At 42.8% G+C, this 26,209-nt stretch overlaps 2 protein-coding genes across 7 annotated transcripts; one reads left to right on the plus strand and one right to left on the minus strand.

Moving 5' to 3' along the window:
* Positions 1-1,127: 1,127 nt before the first annotated feature.
* On the minus strand, positions 1,128-23,546 carry micu3b (mitochondrial calcium uptake family, member 3b). 6 transcript variants are annotated; one of them, XM_068714274.1, is made up of 15 exons: positions 23,145-23,546; positions 20,586-20,733; positions 18,363-18,394; positions 18,120-18,198; positions 15,899-15,946; positions 15,714-15,796; positions 15,560-15,631; positions 14,016-14,057; positions 11,844-11,939; positions 11,280-11,365; positions 10,910-11,081; positions 9,163-9,271; positions 8,803-8,960; positions 8,109-8,177; positions 1,128-2,220 (listed from the first exon to the last, which is right to left on the minus strand). In XM_068714274.1, exons 1-14 carry the CDS (start codon positions 23,445-23,447, stop codon positions 8,109-8,111), a joined length of 1,497 nt encoding a protein of 498 aa, XP_068570375.1. In that variant the 5' UTR covers positions 23,448-23,546; the 3' UTR covers positions 1,128-2,220. The 6 variants fall into 6 exon arrangements, with proteins under 6 accessions (XP_068570375.1, XP_068570374.1, XP_068570377.1 ...); XM_068714273.1 differs by having other exon boundaries at positions 11,280-11,368; XM_068714276.1 differs by lacking the exon at positions 23,145-23,546 and adding an exon at positions 22,385-22,650.
* fgf20b (fibroblast growth factor 20b) lies at positions 23,542-25,105 on the plus strand. The gene is made up of 3 exons (XM_068714286.1): positions 23,542-23,824; positions 24,105-24,208; positions 24,421-25,105. Exons 1-3 carry the CDS (start codon positions 23,542-23,544, stop codon positions 24,664-24,666), a joined length of 633 nt encoding a protein of 210 aa, XP_068570387.1. The 3' UTR covers positions 24,667-25,105.
* Positions 25,106-26,209: the final 1,104 nt, after the last annotated feature.

Raw genomic sequence — 26,209 nt, forward strand, 5'->3', positions numbered from 1 at the left:
ACACACACACACACACACACACACACACAAACACACATCATTAGTGGGGGATTTACCAGGCAGGGAGTGTTGTACGTTTCCTATTATTATTAGCCATCGCTGTCCACATTACATTTATGTCATATTGAGTAATAACTTGAAATAAGGGATGCAGTCTCTGTGACATTGACGAGGTGTTTAGTATTTAAACCTGGCTGACATTATTTGTGACGTTCTTTGCATATTTTTAATTCTGTCTTACAGGAACATTCAGTGGATGTTCATTACTCATGCATATTGTGAAGATTCATCTGCATTGTTGTCAATCAGTCCAACAACATGAACTGTCCTCTGTGTCTACGTCTACTCTCCGACTGGTGTCTCTGTTGTGGGTGAGGTGAAAGACACTATTGAGCTTTATTATAGGAATTGTAGAATCCAGTGTCTTTTCAACTGAAATGCCCAAAAGTCCCACAACCTATGGACGCTCAATGCTGAATTTGTTTGAGTACCTTTAGACTCAGAGGATGTTTTTGTTTATGTGAAACCAGGTCATACTGAGGAGAAAGGGAAACCTGGGCAATAGTGCCTGAAACTACTACAACATAGGGGTAGGTGATGTCACAAAACTTCGCCAATAAAACCCCAAGGTACTGTTGGATCATTTAGAGAACTAGGATCCTACTAAACAGGCCGGAAAAGATTAAATTGCTCAGAGTTAATAGATGAACATTGAAATTAAACTTTCCATTATATCTCAGGGATCTTTTACATTTTTGAAGGACCTCGTTGATCTTACTTCAAGAAGTTCAGGATTAGAGTGTGAGACTGCAAATTATTACCCTGCTGAATGAATCATTTAAAGATTAAAAAAAAGTCCCTGATTAGAGTTCCGTACAACCACACAGCCTCAGGTTCCTGATGATTAATACTGTTAATGATTCGCCTTCAGGTTTAGAATAAAACGATTAATTTATTCTTCTGTGCTCCTGCTATCAGTCGCTACAAAGAAGGGTAGGTTGACGGCCGTTCGCCTGGTGAGAACGGTGTGATCAGTTCACAGCTTAGTAGCTGTTTGGCATATGTGTGTTTGTGTGTGAGAAAGAGCACAAAACCACTAAATGTTTTATATTATATTTATTGTACCATGTCATTATAAATGAATCGGTGTAACAGCCGAGGCCTGGTTTAAAAGAACGACACACGGTGAGAAGTTTCCAAAAACTCTTCAAGAGGTAGACTGACTAATCTGGTTCATGTTACAGCATGTAACATGTTGATATCTTGTTTCAGTAAATAGCTCCACCCAAAGCAAACATTACACCAGGAAACAAAGGTCATCAAGAATTCACATACTGCACTGTACTGTAGTACAAGTGAGGATTTCTATAAAGAAGATGAAGTGTAAACTCTTTCTCAGAGAGCATAAAGGGAAGGTAATTTCAATGAATTGCTCCAAAACTAATTTAAGCTGAGTGTCCCCAAGAGTGGAACAAACATGGCTTTAATTCTTTGCATATTTATTTATAAAGAGGTCATCTCTGCCAGTGGCAAGAAAATAGCACTTTTCTTTTATCAGCTAAGAAATAATTAACACTGGTAGCTGCCTGTAGTTAAACAGTGAAAACGCCACAAACTGAATGACTTTGTTCAAGCCTGCTGCGGCTCTGGGGGATCCTGGAGGATTTTAGCTGCAGAGAGAGAAGAGGAGGAGGAGGAGGAGGAGGAGGAGGAGGAGGAGGACAGGGAGGAGGGGAGGTGCTGTCCTGAACTGATCTGTGCAGGGGGCTGCAGAGCCAGTGGGAGGGCGAAGTATGTGAGCAATGCTGCCGCCACCGTACCGAATGGAGCTCGGGACAAACGGAGATTCAAACTGAACAACACACACTGGAAGAGCAGTGATAAGACAACATTGGACTTTAAGTTAAATAAATAAAATCAGTGTTAACAATCGATCACTGATCAACATATTTACAATCAATAAATAGTTAAATATCTTCTGGGCAAGCAAAAAGCTGTTAGACAAACTGATTACTTCAAATTAGACTCCTGCAACTCTTAAGTTTGCTTCACCACTTGCAACAGTTTCCCATTAGGCTGACCACTTCCTGTTTATTTAAAAGCTTCTAACATAGTGCAATAAGATGCTGCAGCATGCATTAACCCTTCTGTCCCCGGTAGGGAGCAAAGAGGAGGCACCGCTCGTCCAGTTAAGACAGGCGCTGATGATGGGATTTCCACCTGGTGACAGAACAGAGGAAGAACGGTAAATACAAGTCCAGTGTGACACTCTGTCCATGTAAACACACTGTGTCGCCACTGTGGATCATCTCGTTCTCACAACAGAACAGCAGTCAATTCTTTTTTTATGTATTAGATACTGAGAAACAAGAATACATTCGACTACAGAGAAGCAGAAACCAGTACACCTCTTGATCAAACCGTCATGTGGTGCAGCAGCAGTTGTGCAAGTGTGCAGAAACAAATCTGGGTCCTCTGCAGTGACCACAGCTTACAAGCATACAAGCATCAAGGAGCAATAGTTCTCCCACATATCTACACATTTCACTTCTACTTTAATTCAAAGAATAACATGGGACGTAATGCCAGCACACATGTAGATTTACATATGTAGATTTGTGTAAAACAATCATCGGTCCAGGTAGGCAAGTGCCCCGTTGTAAATCACGCTTTCTAACAATAATGGATAAGGATATAAGGATAAGGATGTTTATTGTCATTATAAAAAGATACAACGAAATTAAGTTGGCAACTCATCAGTCAGTACAGCAGCAACAAGGTAAAATGTATAAAAACATTAAGACAAGACATTTCTGATTTAAAACACAAGACATTAAATAAATATATAAAAGATAAAACACAGGCATCAATGGCTTTAAAGTGAAAAAGGTGCTTTGTTAAAGTGTCGTGTTATTGCCTATTTTTGTTTCTTGAGCTGGGTGGGGTGGTGAGGGGGGTGAAGGAGGAAACCGCTCAGGAAAAAGCTGTTCCTCAGCCTGTTAGTCCGGGTTTTGATACTCCTGTATCTTCTTCCTGATGGCAGTGGAACAAACAGAGAGTGACCCGGGTGTGTGAGGCCTTCTGCTGGAGGTGGCCAGCACACACAGTGTCCAGGTGGGGGAGGGTAACTCCCACAATCCTCTGTGCTGTTCTAACCACCCGGGCCAGGTCCCTCCGGTTCTCTGCTGTGCAGCTGGCATACCACACAGTAAAGCACTGACAGAGGATGCTTTCAATCACACTTCTGTAGAAGTTTACCAGAAGACCAGGTGGCAGGCCAGCCACTCATCCCCTTCTTGTACACAGCATTGATGTTGGTCTTCCAGTTCAGTCTGTTGTCAATGGAGACACCCAGGTACTTGTACTCCTCCACCATGTCCACGTCCTCTCCCAGAACTCTCAGCGGCTGTGGAGCCGTCGTCCTCCTCCCGAAGTCGACCACCATCTCTCTGGTCTTGGCCATGTTCAGAAGCAGGTGATTTCTACCGGCCCACTCCACAAAGTCATCCACTACTGCCCTGTACTCCTCCTCCCGTCCGTCCCTTATACACCCGACCACTGCAGAGTCATCAGAGAACTTCTGCAGATGGCATGACCCTGAGTTGTACTGGAAGTCAGTGGTGTACGAACAGGAGGGGAGACAAACTGTGGTCTGCCTGTGAGGAAGTCAGTGATGCAGGAAACGGTGGATGCGTTAACCCCCACCACCCGCAGCTCTCACTCAGCAGCACTGGTTTGATGGTGTTAAATGCACTGGAGAAATCAAAGAAAGTGATTCTCACAGAGCCACCGGTTCCATCCAGGTGCGACTGAGCTCACTGCAACAAGTAGATGATGGCGTCGTCCACTCCCACATTAGGCTGGTATGCAAATTGCAGAGGGTCCAGTGACGATTTCACCTGCGGTCGAAGATGGGCCAAGACCAGCCTCTCCAGCACCTTCATCACATGGGATGTGAGGGCGACTGGTCGGTAGTCATTGAGGCCAGATGGTGTCGGCTTTTTTGGTACAGGAACCAGGCACAACGTCTTCCACAGCACCGGGACTTCCTCCTGCTTCAGGCTCAGGTTGTAGAGGTGTTGTAGGACATCAGACAGCTGGATGGCGCAGGTCTTCAGGACCCTGGGGCTGATGCCATCAGGTCCCGCAGCCTTTCCTTGGTGGAGTCTCTCCAGCTGTCTTCTAACCTGGCCAGTCGGGGGGGGGGGGGGGGGGGGGGGGGGTCATGGTGTCGGTGGTGGAAGAGCCCTTTGATGTTGAGGGCTCTGTGTCCATGCAGCTCACCAGGGGGGGACAGAGGGGGGAGGGGGGGAGGCAGCAGAGGTGTTTGTGAGGTGTGGTGTGTGGAGGAGACAGATGAGGGCTGTGAGCTAAACCTATTGAAGAAACAGTTTAGCTTGTTGGCCCTCTCCAGGGCCCTGGTTGTCTCCCTCCAACCTTGAAGCCAGTAATCTGCTTCATTCCCGTTGTTCTGCTGGAGTTTGGCCTCCAGCTTCCTCCTGTAGGAGTTTTTGCACTCCCTGATCTTCACCTTCAGGTCGCGCTGGACTCGCACCACTCAGCCCGATGTTGGACCTCCTGTCTGTAGTGTGTCTCGTCATTGTTGGAGATGAGTCCCACTACAGTAGTGTCGTCGGCAAACTTCACTATTGTGTTGGAGGAATAGGTGGAGGAGCAGTCCTGAATGAAGAGGGTGAAGAGGGCCGGGCTGAGCACACAACCCTGAGGTACACCAGTGTTCAGGATGGTGGTTGTCGATGTCAGGTTCCCTATCCTGACATTCTGTGGTCTGTTTGAGAGAAAGTCCAGAATCCATGGACAGAGTGATGTAGAAAGCCCAAGGTTTTTGAGTTTATGCACCAGTTTATGGGAGATGATGGTGTTGAAGGCAGAACTAAAGTCAATGAAGAGCATCCTGACGTATGTGTTATGGTGCTCCAGGTGAGACAGGGCCGTATGAAGTGTGATGGAGACCGTTCAGACGTTATAATGAGAAATGTAGCAGTTGCGTTATAGAATATGAAAATGACCGGGAGGAAAACAGGGTTTTTAATGGCCATTCGTTGTGAATGCCAAGTTGTTACGAATGCATACTTAGCTCCTGTATTTTTTATGTAAAAAAAGCATAACTCTTATTGTCTTTTTACGTAAATATGCCTGCAATGCTCTTCGTTCCATATGAAAAACCAGAATCTACACTGGAAATGCGCACGGTTGGATTTGAACTTCACTTTGTCAGAGCACATTCATCGTAGCTAACGTAAAACGCCATAAACGTCAAGTGTCATCATGGCTCCCGCAGATCATAACTGATCAATTAAACCGAATTGGATTTTCAGAGCAAAAAAAAGAAATCATGGCGACCTCAATCAACCTACAAAAAGGGACAGAAACGTGTACGACATTTTCAAACAGACCGGTAAAAAAAATGTTGGCTATGTGGTGGTGCTACCAGTCAGTGACTGTATCTACGTGTTTACGGTCATGGATGACAATCCTGACTATTGGGACGGAGAAACATTAAGGATGGCTGCTGGATTTAAGTTACTGCTGTCAAACGGATGTCCCCGTTTGTAGTAAGGGACTAATCGCTCTCACAGCTCCTTGCCCTTTTAAATGACTTAGAAGACACAGTTCAAGAAGCAACAAAGTTGCTGCAGCTATTGCAGACAATACCAGCCAGCACAGCCGCGGTGGAGCGAATGTTTTCTACCTTGATACGGATACAGACATGTCGGAAGGGCACTGGACAAGCACGGCTCTCGGCCTTTGTTATTCTGTCAATTGAGAGCCAGAGTCTAAATACAGTGAAGGCCCTTTAGGACGAGTTTAACAAAGTGTTCACCTGGAATGATCGACAGATGGATTTTATCTACAAGTGACCAAGACCTACAGATTGGTGAGGAAGTGTACTTTTTATAAGTTTATGTTTGGCTTCATGCTGAATGACCTGTGTTTTAACTGTTGTTGACTGAACGCAACACAGAAACATAACCAAACCCTCAGTAATTTTGTGATGGAAAATATTTGTGGAATAAACACTGTAGCTAAACTTAACTATTAAGTGATATTTTTTAAGGCTGGGTGCCGCATCGTTCACTTAATGCCTGTTTTAGATAGAAGTTGGACTATTGAACACAATATTTCTGTTACTTATCAATATGTATTTAATATTCGAAAGCCAACATTATGAATAAAGCTTCTAACTTTTCGGTGCAGCGCTATTATTTTTCATGACCATAGATTGGTAGATGCTACAATGTACGATGTTCCTAAACTTCTCATATGCGGGCTACTGGTGCTAGTAGCCACAGACAATTGTTATGTCCGGCAACTCCACATTGCAGCCTGTAAGAACAACAACATAAGGCTACTGTAAAAAATTAAATAAAATACATTTATTAATCAGAGCACCTGCATAAGAACGTAGAAGCAGACCGATATATATATATTTTGAATTCATGAATGATTCTTTCAGATCAGCAGAGGTAGGCGCGTAGAAACAACTGTTACGGCATGTTGTTTGTGGCGCACAAATCCCCTACGCGCGAGAAACAGCGCTGTCCATGGTCCTGAAACAACAACCTGTCACGAACTGCGATGTATTCAGTGTGCAGTGCAGCCAATAGTGCACCCTATAATGTTTGAGTTGGAATATTATTATGAATGTATTATGGACCTACTGTAGAAGATGCATAGCCCAAGTATACTAATATAACAAATAAATCACAACTGATGCCAGACACAGTATAACATGCTTAGATAAATAATAAATAAATAGGAATAAGTAGCGCTCTTCAAGCATTGTAAGTATAAGTATATAATATTGTAAGTTATTAACGTTGAAAGTATGTGACTTCTGTCATGTGCCGTGTTCCTCTGGCCTGCTACGGCCGAGCAGCTGCTAGACAGCGAGAGTTGTGTATTCCTGTTTCCACAGTAAGGTAGGTGGGCGCATAAACTGTAACCAGTCAGTGTTACAGTGTTTTGTAAACCCTCCGATTCTTTCTGTGGTGACTGTGATTTGGACTGCGAAAATGTTTGTTACGTGCTTGTTGTTGTATACCTATTTTTTTTGCATTTGATTTGTTCATTGTAAGTTAACAGACTTAATTGTGTTCGCGTTGTTGTATATCGATAAACAGTTATAGTTGTGATCGTTGAATATCTCACCTCACATCACTGTCGACCCGAGCACACTAACACGCTGTTTTTAGTCACATGCTTTGAAGTTCATGGATCTTGTAAAATGTAAACCTGTGCAAAATATGTACCAAGAAACACTTTACTTCTTGACATCATACAGAAAATGTTCTCAGACAGAGAACAACACAAAAATGTGTATTTCAGTTTGTGGTGTGAATTTGTGGAATTGTTCAGATGAAGATTATATATATAGGACTATTATAGATATGATTAAAACAGTTTAAGAAAATGTATTTAAGGTACAGAGGTGAGGAAGAGTCCTTGTCTCTCTCAGGACTGTGACGCTCCTTGTTGACGTTGTTCTTGTTATTCTCTGTCTCTCTGTCTTTCTGACTCCGTCTGTCTCTCTCTCTCTGTCTCCCTATATCTGCCAGCAAGGTCACAGTCATGTCAGAAAATGTGAATACTACCGAAGTGAAATATTAATTGTTCACTGCACTTTCATATATTTAAATAAAACAAATAATGATGCAAAATGGTAGCATTTTTTGTATTTTCTCTCAAAATTCTCAAAACTGATTGAAAAAACATCCAGATCAAGTCCTCTCCTGAGATTATCAAGCCCTCTCCCACCTCTCCCAGGAGGTGCATTTCCTTTGAAACATTTATACACGCAGCTTTAAAGTGCACTGCTCACTGCTTGTGTGCAGACCTAAGCTGGTATCTGGTGGCAGTTGATCAGGCGTTAATAATACAGTGTAACTCAATGCTTCGGGCGAGCAGAGTGTGGACCTTTCGAAAATAACATCTGAAAAGACTGACTTGGATACTGTGCCTGGGAAATGCTGTTACGGAACAGTTTAGAAACCCAAATCATGTTGCATTAGTCAACCTCACACTAAGCATTGTTTATTTTTGCCCCGTTAAAAAAAAAATGCTGACAGGATGAGAACATACTTTACCTATTTGCCTGAGAGCTGCTTCCTCATGCAGGACTTAAAAGAGGTGAACTTCTCCTCCACTCTGACGCCCTATGAGAGTGTGTGTGTGTGTGTGTGTGTGTGTGTGTGTGTGTGTGTGTGTGTGTGTGTGTGTGAGAGAGAGAGAGAGAGAGAGAGAGAGAGAGAAAGAGAGAAGAATACTATTAGAGGGTCAATATCATGGTGTCCCACTAGATGGCAGTATAATTTCACAAAAATCACTCGTCGCCAACCCAAAGGTGAGATGTGTTTCAGTAATAAAAAGTGGCAGGAGTGTAATTTAGACATTGTGGTGTGGAGGAACTTAAGTCTACCAACACCTAAAGAAAAAAGAGACATAATTAGCACTTATTCAGACCTGTAATTAAACAGGAGGGGTGGTGTTTGTGATGCTAATAGCTGCCTAAGTACTCTGTTCTGAAAATAAACTGAGCTCAACACAACCCACATTTGTCCTATTTGTCCTTCACCCTGTTAAATCTGACTTGTCTTTGCATCCATGTGTCCGTCTCTGAGCTCTTTGTGGTCCCCTTTTTTTGACGTTAAGAAGTAGCTCACAAAGACCAACAATGCTGGTATCATTCGCATCAGCCAGTGCTGCTGTGGAGTCCAGACACCGACACCTCTGTCACCTCCAGAGTCATAAAAGAGCAATAAATGGCCTCTGCCGTCTCACCCCGCCGCGGCGGTGCAGCCGCTCCTTCATGACGCCGATGAACTCCTTGTGGCTCAGCTTATCGTCGCGGTCCTCGTCAAAGATCTTGAAGACCGTGTTGACCAAGTGGCGGCTCAGCTTGATGCCCGTGGCCACGTAGACGGCGCGGGTAAACTCCTCTGGGGAGGGAAGAAAAACAGTTAATCGGGGAGTAGTCTTCATTACCGATGTGTGATACCAATATTTACATTACTTTAGCTTGAGACAAAATCATAAAGAGTGTGGGTCACCTGGATGGTTTGTTTGCCTCATTTGATTGACTTACTACAGAAAAAAAAGCATTGTGCCGCCATTACGTGACTACAAACTGTGACTCTTCACCTTGACCAACGGAGCGGTTGGCGAAGTTGTACATTTGCATGGCAATGGTGAAATCCTCCAGGTTGTTTAGGAACTGGAAGAAGGACCTGAACTCCTCAAAGGTGATTCCCTGCGAAGAGATGACGACAACAAAACAACGCCTTTTTATTCGCGAAACACAAAGCTTGCGAATTGCAACACGAGAAAATGATGAAGTGCCGCACAAAGCGAGCGGCTGCGTGTGTCAACACTCCAGCAAAGGACAGCGCTACGATTCACACAGCACATCATCTGCTTCCTTTCATCCTGCGGGGGGAATCCTTTAGTGTGTGTGGGACCTTGAAGCCAGCAGATAGATAACACACCCAAACAGACAGAGTATACATTGCTGGATTTTCCCCTGTGCAGTATGGACACGCTGAGCTGTCAGCGGCTGGGGGGAGGAGGGGAAGGATTGTAGCTTTTGGGAAGAGGTCAGGCCCATTTGCAGACTTTTCTAAGGCAGATTAACCTGATACTTGAATAAACAAAAACAACAAAAGTGATGAATCCCCAAACATCTCAGGCTTGGCTGATGACTCAAACACTGAGTCCATTGATCTCCACTCAACCGTCCCGCAGCTACTAGTTCCTTCTCTTGCCGGGGGCCTCGCCAAACAGGCAGCACACACGGCCGAACAAACGAAGTAATGACTAATCTGTGTCGCTTTGCTGTTTTAACAAGGCGAGGGCCATAAAATATCTCTTAGCCCCTTACGACGAGACCCACTTGATCGTCAATGGAGATCTAGCAACAGGCTACTCGAGGTGGCTGAGGAGCTGCCGCCGTCTTTTCAGCGCGCCAAGAGGAAAAACAAATTAAAGCTTAAAATGAGGATGTTTCACTCAACAGCCAATTCAGCGGGCGGTACCAAAAGAAATAAATCGTCTCACACTCACACAGAACACCAGAGTGCAAATCTGTGAAAGGGAACTAATTCATTTAAAGGAATAGTTCAACATTTTGCGAAAAACACTTCATCTCTTTCTGTCTGGGAATGAGATGAGAAGGTAACATACATTTAACAAATTATATTTAGATGGTTTAAACTGTACAAAAACCGCAATTTAAAAACAGTTGTTTGTTATTTTGTCATGGAACTAGGGCTTTGATTTTGAATATCGTAAAGTCTTTTCAGGGCTTTACAGGCTGCATTACATTAAAGTGATGTAAATCTCTGAAATTAGACTGTTCTAGCTGTTACTATTTTCCCATTACCCGCTTAGTCATTATGTCCACATTCTTGATGATTATTTATCATAAAAATCTCATTGTTTAAATATTTTGTAATAGCACCGATAATCAACCCTATAATATTGTCGCAATATTGGTATGGAGGTATTTGGTCAAAAATATAGTGATATTTGATTCTCTCCTCATTGCTCGGCCCTACATTTCGTGTGCGGGCGCAGTGACGTCCTCAAGGGTTGTCGTCACAATGAGGGTGTCAGGTGTGGTACCATCGTGCCTGCACAATGCCTTTAGCCTACTGACTGGCTGACTGTATCTGGAGTCAATCTGAACTGTAGCGGGAGACGCTTCACTGTTGTTCATCAATTAGCTCCAACAATGAATTCCCTTAAAACCACAAATTGTAATTGAAAAATGTTTTTTTTATCCTTTCAATATGTGGTCAAGAAGGAAGAACCATCTGTTTCAGCATGTCAGTGTCATCACATGTCAGAGGTAACACGTGATGAGAAATCACAAGGGGAAAAAATGGCGCACCTTTTCGTCTGGCAAGCCGTGGCGCACGTTCTCCAGATACTCGCTGACGTCGTCCACGTTGGTGTAGCGAAGGAGGATCCGAGCAAAGTCTTCCTCACTGATGGTGGGCAGGCCCTTGCAGTAGGAGAGGAACTCTATCTCGAGCAGCTCTGTCTGCAGGTTGTCCATGAACCTGGAGGAGCGAGACGGACCGCTGACAGGTAACGCCACCACCACAAACTCACATGCACAAAGGAACACTTAACATAGTCGCACGGTTTAGCCGTCGGAGGTATGGAAATGATTAATGGCCTTATTACACTGTGAGATAATCATTTTCTCGAGGACATATTGATTAATTACAGAGCGAACAAAGTGGTTTTCTACTCACTCGTAAAAATCTTCAAATTTCAATTCAGCTTTGCCTTTTTTCCCAAAGAAGTGCACCAGCAGCGTTGTCTCTGTCTTTTCATCCACCTGCTAACAGAGGGGAAAGGACTTAATTAAAACTAATCATAGCTTTAAGTAGAGTAAATTTGCACAAAATCCCAATCTGAGCTGCCAGAATGAGCTCTTTTCTAACTGAGTGTATCATGAAAACACCAGGTAAACATTAACAATGACTTAATCTAACCACACTGAAAGCTTGAAGCAAAGATGTTAGTTAATGGCCATACCCAGATTCTGCTGTCGAATAAGAGTTAATGGTTAATTTTTCACCGTACCTGAAACCAAACAGTGGGCCAGCATTTCTCATTTCTGCACGATACAAACACGTGCCATGCAAAAGATTCATCAAACATGCTACAGGGGAAATATTAGTCAGTATTTACTCTTGCTAACAAGAAGACTAAATAAATAAATCCACAGTGCTAACATGGAACCTGCAGTACGGACAATCATAACCTGGTTCACAGTATTGACTGTATAACCAAAGTAATGAGGGCATGGCTACCTCGGAGAGATCAGAAAACAGAACTTGACTTGTGCCACGTCTGAGAACATCCCACATGCCGCGGGCCTCCACATGCTGACTGTCTTTTTCAAGAACCTGTGGCAGCAGTTGAAGCACAGCTGTTAGAAGACAAAACACATCTGGAGAAGGAAGATGGACGGACAAACGTGGACAGCACTGAGGCAGGCAGGAAGACAGAGATGCACAGACTGGAAAGAAGATGAAAAGTCAGATAAAAACAAACAAAAAAAAACATCAGAGACAGACGGGCAGAAACAGACTGGGGCTGTCGGCGGTGTATCTGAGAGGCCCATCGGCCCTGACGTGGGCCTGCTCTGCAGCCATGCATGCAGCCTCTTGGCAGGACGTTGAGCCAACACAGCTAACACATGTCCAAAGCATGCAAGGCGTGAGAGCCGAAGGGTGATTCATGCCAGGTTGTCATCATTTGATGTTAAGCTGAGAGGTAAATGCAAGTTATCAGACATCGTTGTCTTGTGAGATAGGTTCAGGGCAGCCGGCAACCTCCGGTTCTGAAAAATGAAGCCGATGCTGAAGTGCCTTATACTTGCATTCCCTCTAATGGCCATCAGGGGGCGACTACTCTGGTTGCAAAAATAAGTGCCATTTTATAGAAGTCTATGAGAAAATGACCCAACTTCTCACTTTATTTATTACCTCAGTAAATATTGTTCATATATGTTCATTTAGAGAATAGATGTCTGCAACAAAAAAAGTATATTTTTCCCTATGAGGTCAGGCTCCCAATCTCTGATTAACCAATCATTATCATTATCACAGTTTTCACTGTCCCACCTGCTGTGGGACAACTTTAACTACAGCTACACTGAGGCACCACCTTCAACAACAATGTTCTTGTAATTGGTGTCATGTGCAATGAAACGATCACAGGGAATCTGTCTTGAGTAGTTAAGAAAAAAAATTGGATTTCCAACTCCCAGTCATAAACAGAACCACATTGTTGCCTCTCGCTCTCATTCTATTTTTTCACCCCGTCATTTCATTATTCTCTATGTTTCAAGTCTCGACATCACCTCATTCAAAAATGGCATCAGCACACAGCCAACCAGAAACAGCCAGCTGGCGTCAACACGTGTTCATAAGTATGGCTTGCTTCATTTCACAATATTTATTTCTCTTATCAACTTTTTTTTTTCATCTCTCAAGCCTGAGGGTGAATGTGAGCCAGCTGATTAAACAGCTTTTCTTCTGCACCTCGTCGCTTTTCCCCAGAGAGAGAGAGAGAGAGAGAGAGAGAGATAGAGAGAGAGAGAGAGAGAGAGACAGAGATAGAGAGAGAGAGAGACAGAGAGAGAGAGAGAGAGAGAGAGAGAGAGAGAGAGACAGAGATAGAGAGAGAGAGAGAGAGAGAGAGAGAGAGAGAGAGAGAGAGGGAGAGAGACAGAGAGAGAGAGAGAGACAGAGAGAGAGAGAGAGAGATTTACAACGTGATCCCACAGCTAATTACGGAACAACTCTTTAATGCACTGCGCTGTTACTCAACTCATCCCATGAAAAGATCCTGAAGCACTTGTAATTAGAACATACTCGGGGAAAGCCCGTGTTTTTGAAAATATTTGACTTTTGAACTTTTTGCTGCAAAGATACCTACAGTACAACAGAAGAAATCAAAACAAAAAAGACACACCTAGAGGTAAAATCTTCAAACAGACGGGTTCGTCCCTCTGTTAGTTTGTGGGTTCGTCTGTATGTGTGTGTGTGTGTGTTTAGTGCTTTTCACAGTTCTCCTCTCTGACTGGCATCTTCATGGTCAAAGCCATCACAAAAGGTAACCTGAGTCCAAATACCACTCTTCAAGAAACTGTAAAAATAAAACATGGGGGTCCAGGCAAAATGTTGTCAGCCTTCAGGTAAAAGCTTTTTTAAGGTGGAATCTCTCGCCCAATGCTGACAAAAGGCGAGTACATGTCACCTTCTCTAACCACACACAAAGACAATGTCAGATAATGCTGAAGTATACAGTGGTGTATTTTAAATCCTGCGAATGAGGTTATCTTCTGTTAACAGACACACATGCGGCTATTTTCTGTGCGCAAAATAGATTTCAGCTTTGGAGGGAGCGCATGCCAAAAATGCATGCAACAAGCAGAACGGTTCCATTTTCCTTCAGGGAGAGAGAACAATACATACACTGTGCGGCTGGGATGTGCGTTGACCGTACAGCTGCAGGCTCTGAAATAAAAACGAGCAGAGAGAAGATTCATTTATAATTCACAGCGTATTTTAGAACAGGAAGATGGTTGGAAATTAGTTCTGAAGCCATCAATTGATTTTTTTCAAGTCATAGCCGTCAAATTTATTTGACGTGACATTGCCCTCAACTTTGTCTTCTTGCAAAAGCATCATTATGTTTCCAAATCTAGAGTACCCATTCTAATGATCTGTTTGATGTGTTATACGGGCTTCAGATTAATGCAAGACCGTCCAGAGATGCTAACGTTTGTCCCGGCAGAGTAAGCTCCTCCATGTTGTGTTTGTGCGATAAGACCTCAAAGAGTCGCTCTTATCGCTCTGTTCAGCTCTGCCTGTTTACATCCACCTGCATGTGGCACAAGACGGCCCTAAAGAGATGAAAGCCTCAGACATGTTTTACCCTGTATGACCACATTCACCTCTGTGCAGCCTGAGTCCTCTCTAGGAACTCAAAGCCCTGTCGTGTTAGACATTGGTTCAAATTTAAGATTCAGATCAATGTCAAGCTGCACTGATCTTTTTATTAAATTAAATTAAATTAATAATTGGTAAAAGGACTGCGTGTAATATGAAAGGTGTCACTCGTAGTAAAACCCAAAGAGAATCACCTGACTCTGTAGTCCCTGTTAGCTCTACGGAGCATTCTAGCTTCTTTCAGCTTACTGTTTGGATTGCCGGCCCGAAACTTTACTGTTTTAAAGCTCTGATAAACCCACTGTTCACTACCTGGTGCCCAGTACCAAATGGCAGACAGACAAAGTCAGCAACTAGCTGGTGAACATGGCGTAGTATTTAGCTAAAGAGGCAGATATTTCCCTCAGGAGTTGGTGTTGACTCAAACAGAGCTAGAAGGAGACTGAATATTGGACAGCTGGCAGAAACATAAGTCCAAGGGAATGATTTGCCCTGTGTCCGCTTGATGTGTAAATAGGCAACCGTTTGCAAACATGTTAGCTATATCAACTTTATACAGTGATAATATTTATTATAATATATTTAAATTAATAGTTTTTTGTTTTTTTTATATATGAATAGGGCCAACACATAAAGTGTTAGCAAACAGTTAGTCGTTTGCACTTCTGATGCTGAGCAACATAAGCATTGATTTAGAGTTGTATTTCTTCCACCTTACAAATATAAGTCCAATATCCACTCTTTTTTTGGCACTGTTCTAGTCTACACCAACTCAGTCTACACCAATATCTGCCCATTGGCTGGCTAGCTGCTAGCTGCTAACTTTATCTGGTATTTCGTGCTGGACAAGTAGTGTGCAGTGGAGTTTTTTTTGTTGTTTGATTGAGAATGAAATTTGCAGGCAACTGAAAAAAACAAAACAATGAGGGGAACTGCAAAGTTAGCAATAATCCTCTGTGGGTTCATAATGACCAGGAACCCCTTTCACATTCTGCATTGCTGAGGGCCGTGTTGATCTGTTGTTTGTACGTAAAAATGTTGAGGCATTTAAAAACAGCAACACATACCTGCAGGTCAAATCTTTGCGGGTCTTCGGCAACCTCCTTTCTGACCTTTTTCTTCCGGAAAATTTCCTCTAGCTGGTGAAAAGATCATAATTTATTTTGTGACATGATGGATCAAATGCATTACATCATATCTGAATATCAATGAGGCTCGCACCACCAAGAACTCCCTTTTGTCCACCATTTCATTCCCATCTGCATCAAACATGTTGAAAGCAATCCTGAAACCTGCATGGGGCTCTGAAATCAAAAGGAAAAGGAATTACAATGGATCGTCACCTTTTTAGTCTCTAAATACGTTTCAAGGTAGTTCTCCTTGAGTCAGTTAAAATATATACTTGCTTGTTAAAATGCAGAGCAGGAAGAGATACTCTGTGTAGCTGATGACACCTGGGGAAAAAAAGAACAAAAAAATTGTCAAGCTGACAAACAAAAGCTAAAATGACCTCTTTTCCACACAAGATGGCATCCGATGGCATTAACCTGTAAGCTGACGGTGTTTACAGATGTTCAAAGTCATGTGCCCGAGATGAATAAGCCATCCAAAGAAACAGTGCACGCCTTAAGACAAGAGTAATCCTCTCGCCCTCACTGATAACATCTTAAAAGGTGCCTTTTACCTCATGCTTGGTGTTCCCCCTCACACAAACACAGGCTTTACAACTGAGCTGACCTATCTGGACACAAACCCAAACAAATTTAAGGCCCACGGCTTCTGATCCCGTTCAGGTAACAAGGTGTAATACATTCTCAAGTGATCTGTCACTGATTGGGAATGGCCGATTCAGGTTTTTGTGTCGCGTCCTTCAGCTCCCTTTGTTGTGTGACACGGAGAAGAGAAGAGTGAGTGTCAGGAGACATCTCGGCCGACTCAGGAGGCTTCTCCCCTCTGACTCTGAAAGCATTCCCAAGCTTTTGTTTGCTCGGGAAGATAGAGAATCGAGCGCAGATAGTTCTGGGTGACTGCTCTGGGTGTTATGGGAAAAGAATTCAGGTACGGGGGGTTTGCTGCAGGGGGGGGGGGGGGGGACTAAACTAGCAAACAAAGATGTCATTTTTTCTTGGGTCTCTAGGCTGTTAATGAGTGTCGGTAAAGGCAAGTGAAACACGTGTTCAAACTGAGGTGTGAAAAGAGAATTAGTGATGCATGCCATTAGACAAAGTTTAATGCTCTCTCTGTTTGGCAGGTACGGCCTTATAATGACAACAGATCTCTGGCTTCAAAGCCTTTGAAAGCTTAAATGGGTTGAGAGAGGAGAGAGAGAGAAAAAAACTTTTAAGATTCCAGCCATGTTTCACCAATACCACACACCTTCACTCTCCTGGAGGGAGCCCACCCCTCCTCCTCCTCCCTGCAGCTCAGCCTCTGAGCTCAAGTAGATGTTGTTAGACAATACAAAGAATTCCACAGCAACACTTCATACAGAGTGGCAGTCCCGGAGATGTAATCCAATGCCATTCTTAGGCTTCATAATGTCCATGGTGATCAGGGGGGTGGCCGGTGGGACATGTCTCGACATAGTCGGGTTCAAACGGCTCCCTCATTCTCCAAAGCGACGCTTTGTTCGCAGATCAATCCAGTCCTTTTTTCCCTCCTGACAAAGCCGCAGCGTTTAACAGCAGGATTAAAAGCCCCAAATCCCAGCATTGGCACTTAGCTAAAGCAACAGAGGAGAGAGCAGAACAGTGAGATCTGATGCTCCACTGGCTCGTATGGCATACTGAGCGGGAGTGTGCAGGCCCAGGTGGGAAAATTTAAAAAGAACTTCACTCACACTAGCAACTTAATTTTCTTTAATGCTAAGAATCAGAGTTTGCAGACGAAGAGTGCAGTCATATTTCACAAGCTTGAAGTAAAATGAGATTCTCCAGGTGCATTGGGTGCCAAATAGTTTTCTGTCGATCGACTAATTGAATAAATGATTCAGATCTGATAGTTTCAGCTCTAACAGTCTTCATTGTGATGCAAAATGTGTAAACTTTACTCAAGTGTAATTGTCACCATTTTAAATCCATATGTTTAGAATATTTTCCAATCTCCTAAATAAAACATTGCAATTTGTTATAAATTATAGAGAAAATAGAGAAGTTCTTGAATTAATTATTCCTATGAATTGCCTTCTTTTAACAGATCAGCTTAACATTCAAAGATGCCTGTTACAGTCACACTAAAATACAATGTATACTGTATATAAAACGTTCGAAAATAAATGAACAACTTCTTTCACTTTCCCAATAATTAGTACCAAATTACATAGTTTCTTCCAGGAAACCTCTTACTTATCACATGTTTTATTCGAGAAAGGATCATTATGCATATAATCAATGGACCATTCCCAGCAGAGGTTACCTCAGAATATATCTACAACATGTTACCGGAGCGATGGAGAGATAAGATAGTATTTACAACACACTCACTGCTCTGGAATATATACGAGGTTGACACGCACCACTAGAGCACAGTCTGTGCAAGGCCTTTAAAAAAATAAAAGCATAAAGGGGAAATGCTTAAAGTCAATGGGTGCTTGTGTCGAGCTGTAGCAGATGGAGCGGGTTACTTCACCTCGTTCACGAAGATTTCTGAACAAATTGGATGATCCTTTCCAAACAGGCGGGGTATCAGCCAGCATCTTCTCTAAGTCCTGACAGAATAGAAGAAAATCCCAAATCACTCATTCATTTCTAAATCCTGAGTAATCACAACGTAATGCGATGTTTGTTGGCATTACCGTAATTACAGAGGTTTTACACAGATGAAGAGATTCTGTAAAACAGCAACAAGTGCTTTGATGACAGAACAACTCGCCTTTTTTGTGAGGGACTTCCATCCTCTCCTACCTAAACGAAACAAGGTTCACAGTTAGTGCATGCTGTCAGATTTTTACAGTACATTTATTTAAAATTTTAAGGTACTTGTGATTTATTTTAGTATTTACTTTTTATGCACCTTTATACTTCTACTGCACTACATCTCAGAGGCAAATATTGTACATTTTCTACTCTTCTACATTTGTCTGACAGCTTTAGTTTCATTTCAGATCACAATTTTTCATACCTTTCCTGTCCAGTGAAAACAAAAACTAAATGTTTAGTTTTCTTCTGATAAACTGATGACCCTCTATGGGTTGAGAAAATAAACTCTTTAAAACGCCTCATGAAAAGTTGACTTTTTAGAGAAATGTGGTTCTCACACAAACAAAATGATGATCTTATAGAATATGATGCATATCTGTAGAGTAAACTAGCTAACAGTTTATAAAGAGTTAAAACATTTACAGCAGTAAAATACAACACACATGCAGCCGTAATATTAATCCAGACAGGGAACATTTTACTAAAGAAGTCTTTGATGCTGCAATTTCAATAATCTGATAATACTTTTACTTGAGTTACTTGAGGCCAAACCTTTACTTTAGTTGAGTATTAGTACAGTGTGGTAAAAGAACTTTTACTGAAGTAAATGGTCTGAATACCACTGGTGACTTACACTAACATATTTCAACGGTGAATTCTATATTGAGAATATAGAACCGGGAAACAAAAGTGAAAACGGGTGTTTATGTGGACAGACGTCTCCCTGAACGCATTCCAATGGTCAATAAAGCAGAAGATAAGATGGAGGTGTTGTAAAAAGGGAAAAAAAGAAAAACTGTTCGGGAAACTGCATCGATAACAGTGACAATAACCCCCCACTGACACATTTTAGAGCCTGCGTTAAAAGCTGGGATTATGATTGCCAAGTGATGGCTTGCTCTGAGCAGTTTGTGAGCTTTTGTCCTCAATGGGAGCATGTATTTGTTCATTTCACTTATTGTTTCATAAAAACATGCCTCATGGATCTGATATGAATAATTTACATGACAGCACTTTAGGTTTTGACTCTAATGGTTCACTTCTAAATGGCCAGAACTCCACCATCCTCTCAGAAACACATCTCTTTTTACGGCCACAGTATAACCATAAAACACCATGACGGCTATTTTGCAACACATTAGAGAACAATGGCATGCTAACACATTAGTGCCCCTTATTTACCGCCCTCATTAGATGCCAGTGAAGACATGTCCAAAACTTGACAGCAGGCCACACACACACGGCTCACACCATAATCAATCGCAGTGATGCGAATGTCTTATCGTTACATTTATGACATCCATGCTCAGTTGTTTGGTCTCTCTGGGTCTCTGCGAGTTTGTTGCCACATAAATGAGCCATAAAAGTGGGGTTGCTGGGAAAGATGCCTATCTTTATGCAGGTGTTATGACTGAGGCTCTGCAAGCTGCAACTTATTGTCTGATGATGACACTTCACAGGCCTTCAGCAACAAGTAATGTTCCAGGAGAAAAACACAAGGACTTTTTTATTTTTCGATCTCATGTAATTGGAGGATAAAGGGGGTTTATCTGATGACTTGATGGAGGTGTAATTAAGCAAATGGTTGCTGACAAATGCGGTGGATTTACAAAGGCAGTGTAGCATCTGCAGTGCAGCACACTGGCAGTCTTCATGAAGGAAACTGCCCCCTTTCCTTACAAAACGATTGATGATAGCACTTTAAGGAAGAAAAAAAAAGGAGCATAATCACATCAGAGACTGTGTCCTCTGCCTTTTTAGACAAACTGAATTGGCCTGGTTCAACGCAGGAACTTTTCCAGGAACCTTCTTAGGAACTCAAGAACTTTTGTTGCAACAAGAGAAATCAGGGTCTAAATATAGCTATTAACTCCCGAAAATATAATAATATAATAATATCCCTCAGATAGCCCATGTTGACGTTATCAAGTTGTTTATGTCAGATCACCGGTACAAAGTCACAAAAACATTCAATTTACAACAACAAAAGAGAGAAAACAAGCAAACCCTCACATTTTAGTACAATGAATTGATTGTCAAATCTGTTGTTAATCAATCTTCTGTCAATAGATTAATTGATAAAATTGTTAAGCCCGAACATCAGTAATGATTCCTCCCTTCCTCCAGAGGATGTTTAGTATTGTGTGAAGGAGTTGAGTAATAGGAGTGCACTCACTCTTGGGTTCATTCATAGTGACGGACTCTATGAAGCTGAGTGGCGTCATGTAGAGCTGGCCCTCGTACTCCACCGAACTGAAGAGGCGGAATCTGTTTTCATAAGGCGACATGTAAACATCTCCATCGTCCAGAGCATAGGTCCGGGCCTGCAAAAACACACACACACACACACACACACACACGCATACACCATCAGGAAATATTTAAAATCGTATCAACACCGTCTGAAAGATGCATTTGATGAAATCCACGGCAGCTCTTCTTGTCACGGAAAGCCTCGCTCACATGGAACAACAAAGAGGCCCGTGCTTTAATTCAGTAATGGGGCGCATGTTATGTCAGCCATATTTGTCATCCCCGTGCACCAGATAATGTCCCTACAACTGTTCAAACCCAGCCAGATCAGAAGGCTGGATTGGTGAAGACAGAGTGGATCTCTCTGTCACGTGGCAAAGTGCCAGGTCCACTGGGCACAGAGCAAACACCCAGGGAATGTGTGCCCCCCTCTGCTTAACCATTAAAGCCCCTCTAACCACCCCCACCTCTCATCAGATGTCAGCCCCTCTGCCAAGCCCCAGTGTCCAGTTTCCTGTGTCCATGGATTCCTGCAGCCTGTGGCCACCAGTCGAGCGGTCCTCTCTCCAACCCACACAAAAATACAAAACAAGGAATCTTCTGGTAGAGGTGTGCAAACCAGACCAGCTTTACTTGTTTGTTGTGTCCCCTATGATCTATTAAAATCCTGTCAACAAGGTCAGCACATGTCTGAGCTGAAGATACTTGCTGGAGCTGGTGTGTAGGCTATCAAGGAGCAGATACACATTGTATCTTGTAACATCTAATAGAGGGCAAATGATTATTATAATGATGCAAAACCTGCAAAGTAGTGTTAGAATGATTAGTTAAGTAATTGATGAATCAATTGAAAGAAAATGTATCAACAACACTTTGAATAATCAACTGATCGGGTAACACATTTCACAAGAAAATATGCCCATATTTCCTGGTATCCAGGTCGGCAGCTAATGGTTATTTTTTATTTCTGATTAATCCATAATATTTTTTGTATTAATTAATTTAATTGGAAGTAGGTGATGTTGTGCCAAAAACAACTTGTTTATTTTTTACAATGACATCAAACACAGAAAAGAACGACTTTTATCCAAAAAGTTGCTTATTGATAGATTATTTAACTAATGCACTGTGTGCATCTATATACTGTATATATATATATATATATATATATATATGTACCACTGTAATTTGGGATGGGGTAGTGTAACAGGAGCATTTTAAATCCAGCACCAGCAACAGCACCACCGATATGGCCAATATTGTATTGCACTACATTACACAGTTGTTATTTTGTCCAGCCCCTAAAAAATTTAAATACAGTATAATGTATACATCGATATAACATATATTGTGTCTTAATTTAAATTTTCTTATAGTAAATACTAATTATGCACATGTATTCAGAAAAGGCAGACAAAACGTTCAGTTATGGCAGCAATTAGGTCACGTGATCTAAGAACCGCCTCTGACCGTTTTTGCCATTTCAGCACCAAAGGTCGGGGACAGCTCCTTATGTTGGCGACACATTAGCGTTATTGTAGTTTTCACGTGCACGATATGATCTCTATTTGGAAATGCACATGCTCCGTTCGTTACTGTAATATTAAGATGAAAAAAATATATAGCAAATTAAAAATGAAGCGTTTCTCACCACAGTACAGGCCACGTGAGCTGAACGTTCTCACTATAAAGCCGCGCGGCTTGACAAATGTCCCACTGTACCTTATCGGTGGCAGAAACTGATGGCAGCGCCAGATGCAAGAGTCGAGCCTCGACATGGCTCTTCAACCCGGAGCGTCTACCGGAGAGCGAGCAGCAGTGATAATAATAGGCAGCTCCGGCCGCGGCGGTGACGCACGTTCCAACCGCGACAACTTTCAGTGCTTTAGTCGCCCTCGAGGACGTTTGTTGTCCCCGAGCCGCGAGCGTCCCTGCTCTTAAACTGTTTGTGAGCAGAGGGATAAGCCTGCGCAGGGCAGCCATGACTGTTTACACTGAGGTGTCGTAACTGAACACACACACACACACACACACACACTCACTCACACACACACAGCAAAGAGCAGAGCAGCTCGAGCCGCTTGCTGCTCCGAGCTCGCGAGACATGCCGTGGGTATTTCAAGTCGCTCTGGGATTACGGGGCGTCACATTCGTGAGAGTGAAGGAAATGTTGAAATCGTCGCACAAGCATAGAAACACACACATTGACCTACTTGATTTAAAGTGTCATGTAGTTTTGTGTGTACATGTTTTATTTTAATTTAAAGTGATGCAGGTGCTCAGTTCACCACAGCCCCACCAGCAACTCTCTCTCTCTCCCCATGTTTCTCTTATTTTATGCCCCGGGAGAAGGAAAAAAAATCCTTGCCAGGGCACGTCTGGACTGTGACAGCCCCGCCCATTACTAGTCCTGTGGTTTTGCACCTGCCTCGCCACCCCTTGCCACTTTAAGCGCAAAAGCCCTCCAGGAGCTGCTTTTTACCTTCACTGCAGCGTTTATTCCGCACTTAACTACTGAGTCCTCTCCTGCCGGGTCCGTCCTCCACGGCTCCACCGAGGCAGCACGCCGCGAACAGGTATGCAACGTGAGGGCTATCTGAGCAGCAACTGGAGCCCACCCGACCCCCAGCTGATGAAGACGCAGCGGTAAAATAAGAAAACAAGAAAAAGAGAGAGGAGAAATCGGTGCAGGCAACAGTGGCGAGCGTTTCATGTCAGGGGAGAGAAATCCGCGCGTCCGCGTGTGCAAACTGGTACACGCGCTAAGTAAGGTGGAAGTAAACATGCAATAAGTGACAGTGGCAACCAGGTAGTCCACTACTCAAGAGCGCTCCCTCCGGACCTCCTCGCTGAACTTTAGCCGCCGAGCTTTTAACGCGATGGCTGCTGCTGTTTTGGGGGAAGTTGGAGGCGTCTTGCACGGCATCGATGGTGTCGCGCAGGTCGGGTCCCATTTCCTCCTGACCCCACTCGGGGACAGTCCGACGCTTCTCGGGGAGCACCTCATATCTGGGGACAGGCTCTCCCGGAGCACCGCGGCGGACTTAACGCACCTCAAAGGGATCCTCAGGAGGAGACAGTTATACTGCAGAACTGGGTTTCATCTGGAAATACTTCCGGACGGCACGGTGCAAGGGACGAGGAAGGACCACAGTCGTTACGGTAAACACCGAGGCGTACTTTTCATGTATTTAGATATATAAAATATGAAGCAATATATAGAAAGTGGCCAACTTTTATAATAAAGTAATTGTCGAAAGAATCAGCAACAATGAAAGAGTGAACAAGAATGATGAAAATTAAAATGTTATATTCTGTTAATTTTAAAACATGAAATGTATAGTATGTGTCAATAGAATTAATTGAATTGTTTTAATATATTTTATTAATATTCTTTCATCTTTGTCAAAGTCTGTACCGAACAACTGTTTGTCTTCTCCAGGTATTTTGGAATTTATAAGCCTTGCTGTTGGGTTGATAAGCATTAGAGGTGTGGACAGTGGACTCTATCTGGGGATGAACGACAAAGGAGAGCTGTATGGCTCTGTAAGTACCAGCTTTGCTCATGTCGCCCAAATCCTAATTTTTGACCACATGATGATAACCAACAAGGCTCTTATTCAGTTCTCATATTTTGAGAATTTGACTTTCAAGAAGATACATTTTGAAAAAATAATTAAATGTGTCTTAAATATGTTTTTTCTGGCTCTGCATCACAAGTCAGGGCTAATTTTAATGTTGTGCCCTTTTGTTTTCAGGAGAAACTCACAGCCGAGTGTGTCTTCAAGGAGCAGTTTGAGGAGAACTGGTACAACACATACTCCTCCAACCTCTACAAACACGGAGACAAAGGGACACGTTATTTTGTGGCGTTGAACAAAGACGGGACACCAAGGGACGGGACTAAATCCAGGCGGCACCAGAAATTTACACACTTCTTGCCCAGGCCTGTGGACCCCGACCGTGTGCCAGAGCTGTACAGGGATATCCTGGGACACAGCTGAGACCTGGAGGCCCGGTCCAGTTCAGGAATAGCTGCTTAAGCCCTTGCGGGCAGGGAGCAGAGACGAGATGAGGGACGCGGGCGGGGACGTGGCCCGTGCAGGCTGGCGGACAGCAGCCCCGACCTGCAGGGATAAAGGCACCGGGGCCTCTTGCAGGAATGCATGGGCCATCTCTCAGCAGCCAGGAAGACGGGCTAGAATGTCTGCACGCTCGGCATGAGGGGGCTGTTTGTTTCAGACGAATCTAAAAAGTATCCGCGTGGAATAGGAGAGGAATGGGAGACGGAGCTGAGCGATCAGGGAGCATCTCCTCTGGTCAGATGGGGATGTCACCTGAGTCCATGGGAATCTTTACTGCTGTACTCAAATGGTACTTTTAATTTGGGTATTGTGTCAGAAAGCTGCAGTTTGTTCAGAACGACTTTGAAGGAATTCAGTCTTTTGGTTTTCTTACCTGTGTCCAGACCTGTTTGAAAAGATGTAACAATTTATTTATTCATTCTAGATACATATATTTATGTTTTATATTTATTTATTTGAGAATATATTTTTTACAGTTAGATACATCCAATATAGAAAAAACACTAGAAACTGTATTGATTATATAAAGACTGAGACACTGTACCATTATGTCTTTTACTCAAAACTCAGCTAGTGATAAACTGTAATATGTCCAAAAAAATGAAACATACTGGCAACATTTGGAAAAGATCTGAGGAATCTATTTTATTGAAATATGGCAACTGTGAATCAATTTTTAAAGAATCTTTGTTATGATGGCATATTAATTCGCACCAAACTACTGTCACTTGTGTTACAGGAGGAATCTGAAGTCAACAAACTGACAACACAAACAATAAATTGCTCAAAATGTGATCAAAATGCTTTATTTTGTGTCAGCCTATATGATCAGAGATGAATGTATAACCAATGTTTATTTAAAGAACCCACATTTGTACTTTTAACAAAGCAATAATTTGAAAAGTTGACTTTATCGGTTGCCTTGGTCTTTCAGAGTTTAAACATATAAACCCGCTTACGAGACCAATGTTGTCTTTCTTTATGGACACCATTATGCCGAGAGAGGGGTCGTAGAATTGATGCACACGTAAAACTTCAAAGCCTCCGTCCAGAATCCTCTGAATGTAGAGACCATGCAACAACACGATCAGGGCCAAATAAAATCCGACCTTTAGCTCGGGCACGGCAACGTTGTGTGGAGGTCAGAGCGATAAGGATTACGTGACCTCTGCTTGAGGATGATAGACTTGTTTAAATGTTTTATAAAACAAGACGTGCACGACTTATTCTCATAGCTTATGTTTCTTTGCGCTAAAGATGTAAGATTGTTTTACTGTCCCAACAACAAAAGAGCAACAAAAAGTATGTTGTAGTTGGAATGAGGCAGTACAAATCAGCTGAATTATTATTTTCTGAAAAAGCCACTGTTGCATATCTGTTTCCTCCACGGCTGGGGGGGGGGGGGCTGTGTCGAAGCATGAAAGCTCGGCCTGTGATCTCAGCGTGTGTGTGTGATGGCGAG

This window comes from Cebidichthys violaceus, unplaced genomic scaffold (assembly GCF_023349555.1).
Source record: "Cebidichthys violaceus isolate CVI_PGR_0920_01 unplaced genomic scaffold, fCebVio1.0.p SCAF_2, whole genome shotgun sequence".
Lineage (NCBI taxonomy): Eukaryota > Metazoa > Chordata > Actinopteri > Perciformes > Stichaeidae > Cebidichthys > Cebidichthys violaceus.

What these genes read in the sequence shown, in the direction of transcription:
- micu3b (XM_068714273.1), bottom strand. Translation starts at nt 23,447, where the DNA reads ATGTTTACTTCCACCTTACTTAGCGCGTGTACCAGTTTGCACACGCGG. An exon ending in CGCAAAGATTTGACCTGCAG is followed by an intron (nt 14,058 to 15,559) that starts GTATGTGTTGCT and finishes TTTTTATTTCAG; the next exon opens with AGCCTGCAGCTGTACGGTCA. An exon ending in ACGGCTTGCCAGACGAAAAG is followed by an intron (nt 9,272 to 10,909) that starts GTGCGCCATTTT and finishes ATCTCTTCGCAG; the next exon opens with GGAATCACCTTTGAGGAGTT.
- fgf20b (XM_068714286.1), top strand. Translation starts at nt 23,542, where the DNA reads ATGGCTGCTGCTGTTTTGGGGGAAGTTGGAGGCGTCTTGCACGGCATC. An exon ending in GAAGGACCACAGTCGTTACG is followed by an intron (nt 23,825 to 24,104) that starts GTAAACACCGAG and finishes TGTCTTCTCCAG; the next exon opens with GTATTTTGGAATTTATAAGC. An exon ending in AAGGAGAGCTGTATGGCTCT is followed by an intron (nt 24,209 to 24,420) that starts GTAAGTACCAGC and finishes TTTTGTTTTCAG; the next exon opens with GAGAAACTCACAGCCGAGTG.